Consider the following 17,482-nt stretch of genomic DNA (forward strand, 5'->3'; position numbering starts at 1 on the left):
GAGATAAAAGAGCTGAGACACACTCAGAGACTAAGTGGTGCAGGTAGTTGTGATGGGAGATGATGAAGCCTTGGATAACCCCCAATAACCCACAATCCTGTCACTAGCTCAGCAGAAGTGAATGGTGACATTGAAGTCCAACAGATTCTTCTACTAGATCTGGAACAAAGTTAACCAGAACAACCTTGCTTCACAACAGCTTTGATGTTTTAAAAAAATCTCTGCAACAGCCTTTTTAGCTCACTAAAATCTGAGGAAAACTATAGTTACCAGTAGATTCACCAAAAATTACCCACATTTTGTGCTGGGAAGCCAAAAAACCTGATACAAAAAGCTTACAAAGAGAAAAATTGCTGAGGTTGTATGCAGGAGATCACAGAACCACAGAATCACAGAATCTCAAGGCCTGGCAGGGACCTCAAAAGATCATCCAGTTCAATTCCCCTGCCAGAGCAGGACCTCCTAGAGTGTGTCATACAGGAACTCGCACAGGTGGGTTTTGAATGTCTCTAGAGATCTGTATTTGTTTCTCCCTGATCTCATTAGCCAGCCTGTTAGACTCATTTTCTTCACTTGTAAAATTGAATATAGGTGTATCTTTTACATCAGCTTTTGAGACACTTGTGGCTGTAAGAATCTGTAGTGTTGGGAAAATTCAGATATATTACTAATACCATCCGTCATACAGGGAAAGATGAATAGTCATCAATTACAGCAGATAAATTTGATCTTTCCATTCAAGATTACATTTCATCAAGATGCAAAATCACATCTACATCATTTATTTTATATATAAAAGATAAAGACAGCAAAACAACAAAGGAAAAACTACTGTCCTGCAAAAGACACTTCTTTCAGTGCAGAATCTTCATAAAATCAGATAAAAAATAATAGGCTCAGAGTACTAAATCTAGATAATCAAAGCAATCATCATCCTCAAAAATTATTTTGTGTGTTTCCTAGCCATCCAGATGATACGGAATACCCTTCCTACTAAGGAGTTTTGTTTTTGAGCTAGTCTCTGAGCCTGGGGCAGTCATCCTCCTGCAAGTGCCTTGGCATCACACTGACAAGGTGACACAAAAAGCCACAGGCAAGAAACCAGAGACTTAGACTTTGGCAGCAGTGAGAAAGTAGCATCCTTCTTTCCAAAGCATAAAAGAGAGCGATTAAATGGGATTTGAAGCTCAACATGTTTTTAAACTTATGACAAAGAGATAAGCAGAAAACCTTACTTGTGGGTTGCGTTTATGGATGTTCCTTCATACTCCTCTTATATATTATTCTCTGTTTTTTAAGCTTCTTTGCTAATCAGGAGGTAGAGCAACTGCTGTCATAATTCAAGTCACCTTGATTAACAGCAACAGCAATCTTCAGTTTGGATTCACTGATTGGGAGAAGCCTGATGTAGAGTGAATTTTGTGGTAAAACACCTTTGGTGCCCTCTACAGTTCCCTGATGTCCATGATCTCTCTCAATGTGGTTTTAGATTCAGCTAGCTGAGAGGGACAACACTGGTTCATAATGCTGAGTAATCAAAACACTGTTTCCTTCTTTTTTCCTTTTTTGTAAATTTATTTTCTCAGGTCTTTGTTTACCAAAAGTATTGGAATTCCTTCCTCCGGGATTTTCTCTCACTCTCTTTCTCAGGGATTCCCTCTTTCCTTAGCAAGAGTTCAACCACTCTCTCCTGCTCTGCTGATGATCAAAACTCTTTTGGAAGGATGTGAATTTCTAATATTGTCAATTATTTTTATCTTGAGGCTTATGATTCCCTTAAAGTCACAATTTAAGCAGTCAAGAGAAGAGATGAGAATCTGACTTCTTTCTTTATCTTCTTCATTAACAAGTAAGTTTCAAGATTATCAGGGAAAAAGCAAATATATATTCATTAAAGATAGGAAAAAAAAAAACCTGGGAGACTTATTTTGTTTTCCAGTGCAGCCCTTAAGATTTCTTAAGTAATCTCTTAATCTCTTGCCTTTCCTCAAAAAAAAAAAAAAGCCATTCTCCATTCTCTCATTTCCTAATTACTAGGTTACAAAGTTGCGTTGTCCATTGTCATCAGCAACTTTATAATGCTGCTTGGTCTTTCTCATTTGAGGAGGGCAATGGGACTTCTCAGCTACATTAGCTGCCTCACTGGAAAAAGTCTATGCATGGTAGCAAATTGGATGAATTAGATTCATTTCTCTGCCTTCTTATAGGGCAGAGATGTGAATGTTGACTAAGTGAAAGGAGACAGTAAAGGAGTTGGTGGCCACTTGAGGGACATGCTAACTCGTTTTCTAAAGTATCCAGTCATCTTGGATCTGTGGTCTCACTGGTGTATTTGACTCCTCAGGTAGTAATGGACAGCAAGGCCACTTTTCATCTATAGTAGTCAGAAGCTTGTACATCTTTTTGTCATACAAAACCAGCAAATTGTGGGGTTATCTCATGTTTTATTTGGAGGCTATAACATGCTATGCTGAAAATATTTCTTGGCAAACACTTACGGACTTTTGTGAATCGTGCACCACAATGCCATGGTTTAATCTTTGGTCTGTAGCTCAGAATCACTTCATAAACAGAGTGTTGGATATTTTATGGATGTTCCCGGGGAAATTCTTCTAGAGTGGAAAACCAGGTCCAAAATATGCAGAGTTGAAATACAAGATTTTGGAAAAATGAGGCATCAACTCTAACACTCTGTCCTAGTTTGGGCTAGAATAGAGTTAATTCCTATGAGGAATTAAGAATATGTTTTTAAGATGCTTGTTTGGTTATGAATGGAAAACAAATATGAGGGCCTACTTTGCAGGGCAACTTTTTTATGTGATGTTTGTTACTGCAATCCTATAGACTACTTATCCCATACTATATACTGGTCATGTTCCCAAGTTTATCTTGACTATTAGTCTAACTTGTGTTGTGGTTAGGTCTACTGACCTTCTGAAGTCGATTTATCACAATATAATTTTCTAGGCAACCTTCTCAGGACAGACCTTGAAATCAACAGAAGCACCTCAGCATCAATACAAGCATCTATAATTTACAATGTTGCTTCTTATCAATTGAGACATTTGAACCTTTTTCCTTTTTCTTTACAGCCATCAAAAGTCTTATCAGTCTCCATTATTTGTCATCTGCCATATGTTGTTAAATTTGAATATTGAAATATTTAATATTGAAAGTTCTGAGAAAGCCTGACCAATAAGTTCAAGCTTACTTTTTCTTCATGATTATTGTTTTTTAAGTATTTATTTATTTTAAATGAGGGTGAAAACATTCAGTGCAGATGGCCTCTTCCTCCCCTACTGAGAGGGAATCTGTTTCTTTTGCCGCATGTCAGAGTTAAACCAGCCTAGTGTATGGAGAAGTCCTTGAGGTAGTTGCCAAACGAAGAGTCCAAGCCTTCAGGCACACTTGGATCTTTTCACTTTTAAGTAAGGCCATTATTAAAACATGAGCAGACATAATTGCATCACAGCACTGGGCAGAATTGCAGGCAGGTCTGGATGTCCTTAAGCATAAGGATTTATAATATACTGGCCTGATATTCATTGCCTTCTTTCTGCAACTCTCCATGTACAGTACCAAAATCAGAGATTTTAGCCTTGCCTTTTAGAACAATAAAGTTACTAGTTTATAGGAGCTGCAATGAGGTACAGTACAAAGCTAATAACACCCAGAAGACTACATTATGAAACCACCATATTTAATTTTAGTCTTTTAAAGCCAAATGAACATATTACAATGAAAGAAACTCAGTTCATAAGTGTAGAGTGTACGAAAAATGAACCAACTTTTCCGTTAGTCTGAAAAATCAGGCAACTAAATTTGACTTTCAGGAAAGACATTTTAATGCTTTGCCATTTATCTTCTGTCTGTCATATCTGATTTAAATGTAAAATCAGATTTTCTCCCCAACTTGAATCCTTCTTTCATCAGCAAAGGGAAATTATCCAACTTCCTTAGCTGTTTTTAAAGTTTAACTTGAAGAGAAATAAAGTCCACCAAAATTAGAGCAAGGGGAATTACTGAAAAAAAAAAAAAGATAAAGTAGAAGATAGTACCTCTCGACCTTTTCATTCTTATTATATAAAGTGAGGCTAAAAAAATACATCCTCACAGGAGCATGACAAGGAGAGATGGTCAGAAATTTTCTGTAAAACAATTTCTATCAACAAGATGGGAAAATTAATAGGCTCTGCATATCCTCATCTGTAGAGAAGAATATATACATCAAGACCTGAAAGCAGAGTTGTCATGAGACTCTGCAACGCCATCTCATTTACAGAGGGTAGGCTTTTTATAAGAAATTCAATGCTATCTTGAAAAAAAATTGTTGTATTTGATGGTTAGTGGTACATTACAGGCTAAATTGCTACTTTAAAAGGATGCTGTTGTCCTGGAAGCCTTCTGCATTACCTGTATTATGCAGACATCTTGTTACACTAAGGCATCTCAAACAGTACAAAACACACATTTTTATTCAGATTGATGAAGTCCTCAGTGTAGACAGAAGAATGGTGCAGCTCAACATAAAGACACACACATTACGTCTGCCAAATCTTTCTCTAGACTTCTCTGACTGTACTGAATAAAGTCCCAGGGATTAATTCCATTGCTTAAGCATTGACATCTAGTGTCATGTGAGATACACAAGGGTAATCTGACTCACATCAAAACACCTAGGAACAAGGTGGACTTAGTCCTCTATCATATCTAGAAAATTTTTGCAGATGTTCCAGAAGTTATAGAACAAATCACTGTAGACTCTTGTACATAGGAAACGACATTAAGTCCCCTTTGATGACAGTGGGAGTTTAAGCACTGTTGATATACACATCTACAAGCTGACACTTATGCTTATGTACCTTAAAATCAGATTTTATCCTTTTCTGGTATTTTCTACACTCTTGTTCAGCATTTAAGTGTGGACTGGATGATCAGATAGTTAGGTAGATTGTTAACTGGTTGAGGAGGAAGGTAGAGAGTTATGATCAATGGGACAGGGTCAAGTTGGAGGCCTGTATCTAGTGAAGTCCCTCAGGGGTCGGTGCTGGGACCAGTACTGTTCAATATATTCATTAATGATCTTGATGAGGGAACAGAGGGCACTGTCAGCAAGTTTGCTGATGGTACTAAACTGGAGGAAGTGGTTAATACACCAGAAGGCTGTGCTGCCATCCAACGAGATCTGTACAGGTTGGAGAATTGGGCAGGGAGAAATCTAATGAAATTCAACAAGGGCAAGTGTAGAGTCTTGCACTTGGGAAAGAATAACCCCAAGTACCAGTACAGGTTGGGGAATGAACTGTTAGAGAGTAGTATAGGGAAAAGGGAGCTGGGGGGCTTGGTGGGCAGCAGTATGACCATGAGGCAGCAATGTGCCCTCGTGGCCAGAAGGCCAATAGCATCTAGGGGGGCTATATTACAAGGTGTGAGGGTTGTAGGTCGAGAGAGGTTCTCCTCTCCCTCTACTCTGCCATCACTCTGCCCTCATGAGTCCGCATCTGGAATATTGTGTCCAGTTCTGGGCTCCTCAGTTGAAGAAGGACAGGTAGCTGCTGGAGAGAGTTCAGCACAGGAACATAAAGATAATGAAGTGGAGCATCTCCCTCATGATGAAAGGCTGAGGAAACTGGGGCTCTTTAGTGTGAAGAGGAGACTGAGGGGTGACCCTGTTAATGTTTACAAATACATAAAGGGCAGGTGTCAGGAGGATGGAGCTAGGCCGTTCTCAGTGATGATGACAGGACAAGGGGCAAAGGGTACAAGCTGGAACATAAAATATTCCAAAGAAATGTAAGGAAAACTTCTTTACTTTAAAGGTGACAGACCACTGGAATGGACTGCCCAGATGGGTTGTGGAGTCTCCTTCTCTGGAGACATTCAAAACACACCGGGTCAAGTTCCTGGGTGACCTACTCTAGGTGGTGCTGCCCTGGCAGGTGGTTTGGACTAGATGATCTTCTGCGGCCTATTCCAAACCTTAAGATTCTGTGATTTAAACACAGTAGTATTCCTTTTTGCTCAAGATACAAAATGTTCAAAGAAAGCAGACTGGAAGATTTCTTTTCTATCCAATCCTTTGTTAAACTGACTATTTGCATCCACTAGAAAGGAATGATCGCAGATATTGCCAACTTTTCAAATAAATTAACTAGATTTTTTTTGCATGCGAGATCATAAATATTTTATGTATGTCTCAGTATAGTCAGTTCCTCAAATCAAGGCTCAGAAGATCACACAAGCAGTATAAAAATCACCAGATATAGTAATGATAATATTTGAATTTCCTTTTCCTTTCTGTTATTGTAAGCTCCATCATGTTTTCATTTCTCTGGACTTATGAAGACTAGAAATAATTACAAAATGCAAATTAAAAATCTTGAAATAATCCAGTCCCTAAAAGGACTGGAAAGGGCTAAAAATATTCTTATCTATATGCTACTACTGATCTTGTTTTAACTAGTGTTAAAAACATGACCATGATGATGACAATTTTTATTTTCTGGCATGCAAGGTTAAAAAAAAAAAGTGAGGTATATTTACCTCTTTTGATTGATAAATGCAAACTATCCAGATGCTACTACAATTCCAAACTTTAAGAGTTCAAATTTCAAGAGTTGTGTACCATTATTAATTGATGCCTGTAAAATAGTCCTGGTAAATATTTAATTATAATTTCCCTCTCATTACTAACTGGGGTTAAACATAAATTCCTACTTTGAAAAGACACTAGAGACGGATGGATAAACATTCTAAAAGTGAGTTATTTGTTAATAGCCTTTGGGAGACCTTTTATAAAAGACTAGGCTACTCCCAGTCTGAAATGGAGAGATATTTCCAAACTAAGCTCTCGTTTTGGTTGACTCTCATATGCTTGGTGTCTTCCCTAGGATACCACCTTTCCTAGCAAACAGAGTTCCCATGTCCACCAGACAAAAAGATCACTCTAAAAGATATCTTGGATCCTTTTTCATTTTTTTTTACTTTTCCATTTTTTGATACTTTTACAGGTTTTTAATTTTTGATACTTTCAGCATCCTCGCAATTGTCCACATGCAGTATAACCTCCTTTACAGCTGGAAAGACTCGAAGGTCAAAATGCAGATGAGAGGGATTCTCACTGAAGTGAAATGTTCCTGTTTCTGACTCATATGTGGTTCTCCACACTAGGACAGTGTTTACTGATGTGGTGTCTAAGACATCAAGAAAGCTGCTAGAGACAATATCTTAACTAGCACAGGATGGGGAATAGTCACTGTTTGATTGGAATCACTGCAATATTTTATTGTGTTGTTTTTATTTCTCACCCAAATTAATATTGATTTCTCAAAAATGTCCACGACTCAAAAATCAACTTCTGTTCTTCTCATCTTCTTTCTGTCCTGAGTAGAATCAGAATAACTGAAATTGATCTTTTAAAAATCTCAATGACATTCCAATCTTTGAAATAATTTTTCCTTTATGGCTCTAAATGAAAACTAATAATCTGAAGGATATAGGTGGGATTTTTTTTCACTTACCAAAATTATAACAATGACAGTAACTTGGTTGCCCATACTAAGATGTGCATTGCAATTTGAGTTTCTCTGGTCTTTATGGGAACATCTTTTATTGTACACATAATATTTAGGCAGACAGATTAAGTCAATTGCCTAAAAACTGGTCTCTAGTGGTATTTCTAATATCCTAGGGTAGATAAGACATCCTCACAGAGATGGTATCTAAAAGATAAGACCTTTAGGAAATTTACATTCTTCATGATCTGCAGGTGGAAGCCAGCCTGGATGCCCAAACCATCTCAAGTAGCTGTAGATACATATATGTGCCCTAAAACGTTCCTCTAAAGTGAGATGAGATTAATCCACTATAGCTCTGTCTGGCAACCGTATTAATACATCATTTCAGTAGCTGTTAAGTGAGATGAATCACTGAAATTCAGCTACTTTGCAGTGCAGAAAAGTAAGAAAAGTTCAGTGTTTTCTTCAAAAAAGCACCTTATTTGGTCGAAAAATGCAACCTGGTGAATCTATACTGGTAAATTTCAACACCACCGGGGCAACGCCGTTGGGACTTGGCAGTTTTTACTATTAATTGGTTATGATGGTCTGTGAATTTACCTTGACTGAATTAGCCCTGTGTGAATCATCTGTGAATTGTTTGGGCATCATCATTGGCTTGGAACTATTCCCAATAAGTAGTTTGGATTTTACCCTGTTGGATGTTTAGAGGGCTTAGCAGCACGGATATGGCCAAACCATGCTAATTGTGCTGAGGGTCAGAGATTGCACCCTCGACATTACCTAATTTCCTACTACAGATGCAGTCATACATCCACATAGAGTAACCAGGTTTCATTGAAGAGTGAATATATCACGTAGAACTGGTTTTATTTACCTGAGAAAAGGGAAGTTAAACCTCCTGGGACTCAAAAAGTAGCAACGCTAGAGAGTCCAGGGCACAGATCCTTTCTTGGCCTCTCTGAAGTCAACAACATGGTGTCAATCTGCATCGGCTTAGGATCTGTCTCATGGTGTTTCAGAACTGAGACTCCTACCAAAACCAACCTTTGAAGCTGTATGTAGTATCCTCTTTGGCTCTACTTTTTTCTTTTCTGTTTCTCCTACAGGTAATAAATAGTTTGTGGAGCAAATCTTGAATTTCTCTATAGCAAAATGAGTGTACTGTAAAGTATTTGATGCATGTGAACGCATTTATATTTATGTGTGTGTGTGTGTTTCTTTTTCTGTCTCCTTCCCATTTGTAGTTTGATCACTCATGGTTTTGGAACTCCTGCAATATGTGCTGCCCTAAGCACTTTCCAAACTGTTCTCAGTGAAATGCTGAACTACTTGGAAAAGCACACATCGCACAAAAACGGAGGAGCGGCGGAATCCGGCCAAGGACACGCCAACTCGGAGAAAGCCCCCCTGCGGAAAACTTCAGAGGCTGCTGTGAAAGAGGGCAAAACAGAAAAGACAGACTAGCTACATCAAACAGAATCTATTTCAAGAGAGTCTTGCTGCTGATATTTTTTTTAAATATATATATCATTGAGGGTGATTTATCTCCGGTGGACCAAATCCAAAAAAAAGGGGGAAAAAGAAAAGAAAAAGAAAAAAAAAAAAAGAAAGATTAAAACAGAGAGAAAGAGCGAGCGTGAGAGAGGAAAGTATTAACTCTAAGAACAGCAGTGTACAGTAATTGTGATGAAATTGTCACTTTTTTTAAATTTATGTTGCTCTAAACTACTTTTTTCGTGCACGTAGTATTTGATTGTTCTGAATTATACACTAACACTGTTTTTTATAAGCACTTCTGGACTTGGCTGAGGTGGCACATGAAATTTGAAGCACTTTCTTCTCTGGCAGCAGAGGTAGGGCCAGTGCATCAGTTGTAGGACATGCAGTTCCAGCATCCTAATTTTGCTTGCATGTTGGATAGATTGAAAGAAAGGCTTCCTCTGATCCATCAGAAATGCCTGACCTACTCATCCTTGGGAAAACCAGATGGAAACCTGGCAAAAGAGGAATTCTTGGGTCATGAGACCAATGAACCATTTGGTGTGAGGATCTGCTCTTCCCCACATGGGAATGTACAATAAAGCTGCACTGGAATGAGGCCAGAACCTATTGGGAATTTGTCCTGACCATTCAAGCAGCAGCCATGGTGTCTCTTAAGAAAAGAGCATGGCAGACTAAAATGAAAAAAAAAACCCCTTGATAATAAGAGCCCTGATTCCTTTGTGAACTCTATATTGAATGACAACATGGGCTTCTTCTCTCTATCTTCTCAGCCCCTGGTCCCCCAACACGACAATCTACCATACCTAGGTCACTGTTCAACAGGATCAATGCAGGCAATTGGGAGTCACCTTTTGTGTTGCCTTGATGTTATGATGCTTTCTTTTCCTCAGTAGATTGTTTCTGCAGCTTTATTGTCTTTAGAAATCCAGCTGAGGTGCAGAGGTCTAACAAAATCCACTCACCAAAAATAAACTAAAATAAAACCGAAATAACAGATAAAACAGATTAGTTTAGACTACAGAAACTAAGTGGTAATAACCTTGTTAATGTACTTTTGAAATATGACTTTTCCACCTACCACATCCTTATATAGAAAGCATTGAAGATATAGTTTGAGCTCAGACCTCTTGAACTCAAGAGGTTTTTTCCAGTTACATTCTAACTTCTTCAACAAGACTTTTGTTGCATTCCTTTTCTTTTTTCACTGACATCACTTCATTGACAAAATTAGGAAGGACTGATATTACAAGGTGTGGTTAGGCTGTCCATCTAAACTCCTTTTAAGATCAGCAGAACTAGTTCTTTTCTTCCATTCACCTTGTTCTATGATAAGAAATAACAATTGTCTACATGTAGGTGAGTCATCTGAGATGTTTTAGGATATATGAGACAGCTACAAAATGTTGACAGATATGACATGAAACCTATGGGAGAGCCGGACTCACCTGCATGAGGAGCTGGAGGATCCTGGTATCTATCAATGGCCTCTTGACTTGCACAACAAGCATCTAGGAGAGGTAGAAGGGGTCATATAGAAGTGTCAGTCATTGTCCATAAGTAATAGCTGGCACGTAATGGTGGCATTTTGCATTGTGCATAACTGCAACTGGATTAATCACTATCAGCTTCCTATGATCAGTGGAGATAAAAAGGCATTTACAGTACACATTTTATCTCACCTCAAAGTAAGGACAAATCATGCCCTGAGAGTGTGTACTTTTCTCATCTAAGTATAAAAGAAGGCAAAGATAAAAGCACTTATGCACACGTGTCTATATCATAGCTTTCAAGAACTAGTTAGCATGCATTACATCTTGGATGACCAGCTTTAAACTAAACCTAAGGACTATGACAAATATCTAAGGGCATTTACAGCCATGATCTAGGGAGTCAAACTAAGTTAAAAAGATCAGCATCACCTTCCAAATGTATGGAAGGAAACAGAGTGCTTATGGCATGATGTCCTTCCTCTTGAAGTCAGAAAGGACATTGCCATGATGGTGAGAAAACATGCTAGAAACTAACAAGGAAATCTACCAAAAATAAAATTTAAAAAAAAAAAAAAGACCACCTAAATTCTATAATTTTGCCCATATTTGTCCTTGGTCGTGGTAGATATATAACTTAGATACTTACTTCAGTACTATCTGGGCACTCTCTATGCATTCAGGGAAATAGATGTATCTCAGTGGGACTGCACTTCTTTAACACACTAAGTAAAGTGTCTAACAGAACTTAAACTTTACTGAATTAATATTTCACTCCAATGCCTCTGGAGAAGTGTTAAAATCAAATAAATGATTCCTAGAGATATCTTCAACAGAAATATAGTGGAACTGTTCTAGAACATTAAGTACTTGAATGTGAAAGTAGCTAACTATCATTAAAAATTAAAAGGAAACTCAATCCACTTTTTCTGTTGCCCAAACTAAGGGGGAGAAAATGGACAGGAGAGGAATCAACAACCTGAGTATGTCAGATATGCAGATTTGCCACACGAAAAAAGCAATTATTTATTTTAAAATTTGCATCTTTTGGTTTTACATAATCACTATGAGCCTCTGCTCTGCAATCAACAAACTGATTTTGTCATGGATTACCTTTTGATCTATTAATAAACTTGAGCAGTCTTAAAGTCTCAGAACTTCCAGTTTTTTACTTAGTGACCATTACATATTTTTTATAAGGTTCAACACAGATCTAATTCAACCTGATTGAACTGCTATATATTATTACCATTAAAAAGATATCTGCATTTCCATCCCAAACTTACTGGTTTATTCCTTTAGTCTATTAGCACACTTTAAAAACAAATTTGTTTTTAAAAGATACTTGGAAGTTTGTTGACGTTCACATTCTCTCTTTTTTTTATTTCCAGTTGTACTTAATAATTTTATGGAGAAAAAATATAATTACTACTGCCTTTTCTGCTGAACTGCCTATCAGAGCAGTTTGGTTTCAAAATGCCTTTGGTTTTTGAAATTAGAACTTTCAGTGTGCTTGTAAGCAATGAATACACTGATGTTCCCAGCCTCATCTGGGAAACAGATGGTTCTCACCTATTTATATCTGCACAGTATTCCCATGTTGTCTTTCTAAAAAATATTTTCTTAGTCCTTTTGTCTACAGAAGTGTTGTCATCTTAAAACACATTGATGAATTAGACCAGCCTGAAGGAAGGGCATGGTTCAAAGGTAGTAGGTGCTCACTGGTTGAAAAGTCAAGTATATTTGTACCTTTTACTGTAAGTTCTCCTTTTGCGAGTTCATGGAATTCAATATCCCATTCAGGTAAAAAATATCAAAGTACAGGAAAATATCCAAACTTCCATAGTTTGAATCCTTATGATTTTTTAAATCCCAAAAATAGAATCATAGAATGGTATGGTTTGGAAGGGACCTCTAGAGATCATCTAGTCCCATCTCCTTGGTAAAGTAGATTACAAAACAGCTTCATAGCTCAAGTGCTGTCTGAGTATTTGGATCCTGTTGGACTTCAGCCCATAGCTTATCTTTGTATACATATGAATTACTCTTTTTGCACCACAAATCTCCCAATACTTGTAGGTCTCTGAATTTACTTCTTATATTAAGTCCAGATAAATTTAACTCACAAAGACCAGCTGTTGATACTTGGATTTATTAGCAATTTACTCATAAGTTAAACATACTGTCTAATCTCCTGCCTTTCCTTCTAAAGTAAAGTGTTTCTTACAGTGAGTTCAAAGAGCTCATGTGTTGACTAAGTTTAGAAGATAAGTCTCCAGCAGAGCTAGGAGTGACATTCTCACTGCCAATCTCTGGCCTAAGATTTGGATCTCTGTTCACACAGCCCTCCATTAGTATCATTATATGGCAGAGATGAATTGCAAAGGGAGGGAGAACTTTATGCAGATGATGAGAATTGGAACAGCATTTGTATGGCCTATAAAGGGAACTACAGACAAGCAGAGATGATCCTGACACCTACAACTGAAGACTGTAAAGAATTTTGTCCTCCGTGCTGCCACCCTATCTCCTTCTAGGTGTCATTCTGTTGCCTTGGAGAACTGGCACAAGGAGTGAATTTGGACCTTTAATTTACTTCTTTTTTTTAAAGATAAACTCCAACATTCACTGGGAAAAGACTTCAGCTCTCCAAATCAACAAGGAATCTGCTCTTTGAAGCTTTTCTTTAACTTTTCCTAAAAACAATAAAGTCTGCTACAAAGCAGGCACAATGTATAGTCCTTCCAAATCCTGGACCTCTGTGTAAATATTTCCCTAGCTCATCTCTTCCTTTGAACGTGACTTAGTGGCACAGCTGCGGCTCACAATTTTGCAGCCAGGCTCAAGAAGGGCTGCTTTATTGTCCTAAGAGCCAACTTTTCTAACTGCTTTTTGTTTGTTTGTTTCCTAATACCAACAAGCAGTTTTTGTTCTTAGATGTCTTAGGTATTCAAAAGGGCTGCTGATGAATTCCAAGGTCATTTGAATTTTGTTTATCCTTTGGAGAGTTAGTTCTGCTGTTCTAATTATTTTTAAGGACAAGAAAAAATAACATTAATAGAAGATACAAGCCTGCGACACAAGGAAGAATCAATAAACATAATTATACAGGAACTGTGTTTATAAAAATATCCTCTGCCTCTGCCCTCATTACAGGTTCAACAAGATTTCAAGTACAGCTGTGTGGGGAATGGGGGAGGAAGATAAAGTCATTTTCCTTTGCCAGGTGAAGGTCATTTGGAAAGGTCTGATCTTTGTTTTATTGCTGTTCTTTAGTTTTCTTTATTTTGTATAATTCATTCTGTTCTATACAGCAGCTGTTGTGATTGTATTTAAATGTGAGTGTGCACTTGGTCACCAACAAAAAAAAATGTCCTATTTATTGGTTTTGGGGTTTTCTTTATTTCGGGATTTTTTTCCTTCGACTTAATTTAACTTAATTTATAATTCAGTGGTGAAAAACATAATCTTTTATATTTCTATTTCCTATACAAGCTACCTGTTTTACATGAGTCTATGAAGATAATGACCACATTTGATCAAACATTTCACGGCAATAAAATCTATGTTGACTTAACTCCGATTTGTCTGGTGCTTGGAAATAATTTCCATCTATGGATAAACAGAGATGGACAAACCTGTCTAGGAACAAGATCTACAACATTACAGAACCTAGAATTTCCATCTCACAGATAAGACACACAAAGAAGAGGAATGACAATAATACTATTCCCATGTTACAGCAACAAAATTAGTTTATACAGAGATTAAATTTGGGATTTCTCCAACTTATTTGCAGCTGTATTAAATAGTTACTTCATCTAGAGTGAAGATTTAATGCTTGTTACAACAAAATATATACTGTAAGGCAGTTTGTACTGTCCTAACTCAGGAATCCAATGCTGAGATGACTTGCCTTAGATTAATCTCTTTCAATTGACATCAGAGGAAAAGTGGTAGAAATTCTAGTCCCTATCCACTGACAATGGATGCAATCTAGAAAAACTATTAACCCTAGACACTTAATATTTAGATGACCAGACTAATTTTAGATGTATGCCATCAGCATTGCCTATGATTTGTGCGGAAAGGCTGGCAATCAAATCCACATCTCCACAGTCTCTAATTATTTAATCTTCTCCCTGAAAGTACAGCAGTTCATTTCCAAGTCCTACTTCCAACAATGGTTTGGGTTCATTGCCAATGCTCTCACTCCAGATTTTGATCACAGTGTTGTGGCACAAGGTTTAACTCTTTCCAGGAAAAAAACAAAACAAAACAAAACAAAAAGGTCTTTAGAAGTAACAGCGTTTTTTTTCAGGTATAACCTGAAACAACTCTAGCTTAGATGTTTAGCCAAACTTTCCAAAACAAATGGATCTGAAAAGTATTACTGGGGGTTGAGGAGGGAAGTGGGGTTTTAAAGTAATTTCCTAGATATACTTAGTTTCAAAACTATTTGGGAACCTGATCACAACCCTTCTTTCTGTGTTGGTTCAGTGTTTGCAGAAATGACTTGATGAGTAATTTTAGACAATGACACATGAAGAGCAAAGATGCAAAGACAGAAACTTCAGAAGGATTTCAGGTGAAAAGGGAAATGGTTTTGGAGTCAGTTCTCACGTGTTTAAACTTGATTTATCCAACCCCTACTCTCTGTTTCCTAAAAATGATTAATATTACCCCTTTAATTTTCTGGGAAATATAGTTTCCCAGGTGATATAATGAAATCCTCTGATCAGTTCTGCATATGCTATTCTCCAAAGTCAGAGGAAAATAGTGACAAATTCAGCAGTATTTTAAACACGATTACATGAGAGGTTACCTCTGCTATCTCTCACTTTGGTGTGGAAATTTTCCACTCCATTAAAACAAAAAGAAGATAAACCTGCTGAGATTTGCAGAAATGAGGTGCCAAAATACATGTCAATATGCACAAGTAGCCTCTAATTTGTAGACATTCCAAAACAAGAAGATGAAAAGGAAAATGTAATAGAAAAAAAAATCCATCTCTGCCAGATTTTATATGTAAACTTCATACAGAGAGCTTAGGCAAATTTGCGTTCAAAGTAAGCATTCAAAGCAAAAAAAGGATCAAATCTGTAAAATGCTGAGTGTCTCAACTCCCAGAATTAGCAGAATTTATGAAGTATACATGATAATACTTGTCCATACGTTCAACAACAGAACTCCCACTTATGGAAGAGAAGCTGAGTGTTCACTTACACTTCACTGAAAAATACCATTTAGTTTCTAGGTAGGTATCAAAAGCCAAACCTAATCAAATATCTAACCTCTTCATGCTATTTAGATTCATCTTCCTGCAGAAAAGACACCCAAAGAAATTAGTGGGAATTTCAGACTTTAATGGAAAGGATGTTATGTTCAAGGTCAGCTTTATATTGGTTTTTTTAACAGAGAGATATTAAATTAGTGGTATATAGATACAGTTTCTGAAGCAATTTACAATATCAAGCTTTTGGAGAAAGGATTACTAGGATTACACCAGAGTTCTGCTCATTTAGGATCTTGCACACTAGGTACATCCATATAAATATAATCAAGACACATTTTGCTGTCATTTTATACCACAGACACACAGAAGGCATGAATCAATCATTCATATATAAACTTCGAGTGATATTTTAGACAGTCTTGTCTACCTGACTTCTCACTGCTTCTCTAGAAGGATCAAGGTCCCATAGCTTCACTATATCTGTCAGTCCCTTGTGTATATCTTGGATCAAAGAAATCTGAAGTAGTATTAAAATTGTCTTTCAGGAATCAGGCGTGTACAATACAGCTGATATGCATAGTAGTACCACTTTGATTCAGTAGCCCACATGTAGCCATCTGCTGCATTCCAGCAGTCCAGGAGTATTTGCATAGTGTCCATCTGCCACTGCAGAAGAGAATGGACTTCCCACAGATCCCCATGGATCCATCTCAGCATTGTATATAAACTCCAGATTGGATGGAAATTTGAACAACATGGTCTAGTGGAAGGTGTCCCTGCCCATGGCAGGGAGTTGGAATGAAATGAGCTTTAAACCCCCTTCTAGCCCAAACCATTTTATGATTAGATCTAGAACCTTGGACTGGACAAATTATGGCAAGAGGATGACTACTACTACTAGAGTTATCTAGTTTTTACATGTGTTTTTTTTTAAATTAATTAATGCATTTAACACAAATATTAATGAACCACTCTGGGCCATCATTATGGCGAGCTAAATTAAGGAGTTATTAATGCACTGAATCTTTGCTAATTAATATGCAGTGCAAAGCTAATAATAAAACTACACAGAAAATTAGGAAGGGTCAGTAAAGAGCATATTAGTGGAACTGGGTACTCTGTGAATACACTAATAGAAGCATGCCAAGATATTATTGCTTTACTCGTCAAACTTGGATCTGGGAAATAAGTGAGAAAATTTTCCCTTGAAAATTGTTTATGATATTAAAATTAAACATGAAAGACAAACAAGCAACTCTTTATTCATCAGGAAAAAAAAAAGGTTTAACAAAAGGTGTAACAAAACCAGTTGTGAAACTACATCAGAAGAATACAATGCTTGTGGAGGCATCAAGTGTTTTGAGTAAGCAAAAAAACAACTACGCTTCCTTACCAAGGCAAACATACTACGGTAGCAATGAGCACTGTGGACTTAGTCATTTTGGAGTAGAATGAAGAGATATATGACTGACTTTTGCCTGCTTTTCATTGTTATCATAGCATTAGTTTTTAATTCCCTTGAATCTACCTTTCCATGAGCCCCAAACAAAACCACAGCTTTGCATAGGTCTCCAATTTTAGGCATAGAAGTCAAATATCTATTTAGACTAGTTGTTTAGAGTGTCTCTTTTGATGTCAGAGGAAACCTAGCTTGACTAAATACTGAAGTTGAAAGAAAAAAAAAAACAAACACTGAACTTACCTTCAGTTAAGATTAAATGATCACCATTTGTTCA

The 17,482-nt window shown here is 37.1% G+C and overlaps 1 protein-coding gene across 1 annotated transcript in view; it reads left to right on the top strand.

Annotated features, from left to right (window-relative positions):
• The window catches only part of TFAP2D (transcription factor AP-2 delta), a 50,887-nt gene extending 41,903 nt beyond the window's left edge, over nucleotides 1–8,984 (top strand). The window contains exon 8 of the mRNA XM_010197973.2: nucleotides 8,765–8,984. Coding sequence (XP_010196275.1) covers nucleotides 8,765–8,984 — 220 coding nt within the window. The remainder of the gene's footprint in view (nucleotides 1–8,764) is intronic.
• Nucleotides 8,985–17,482: the final 8,498 nt, after the last annotated feature.

This window comes from Colius striatus, chromosome 2, assembly GCF_028858725.1.
Source record: "Colius striatus isolate bColStr4 chromosome 2, bColStr4.1.hap1, whole genome shotgun sequence".
Classification (NCBI taxonomy): Eukaryota; Metazoa; Chordata; class Aves; order Coliiformes; family Coliidae; genus Colius; species Colius striatus.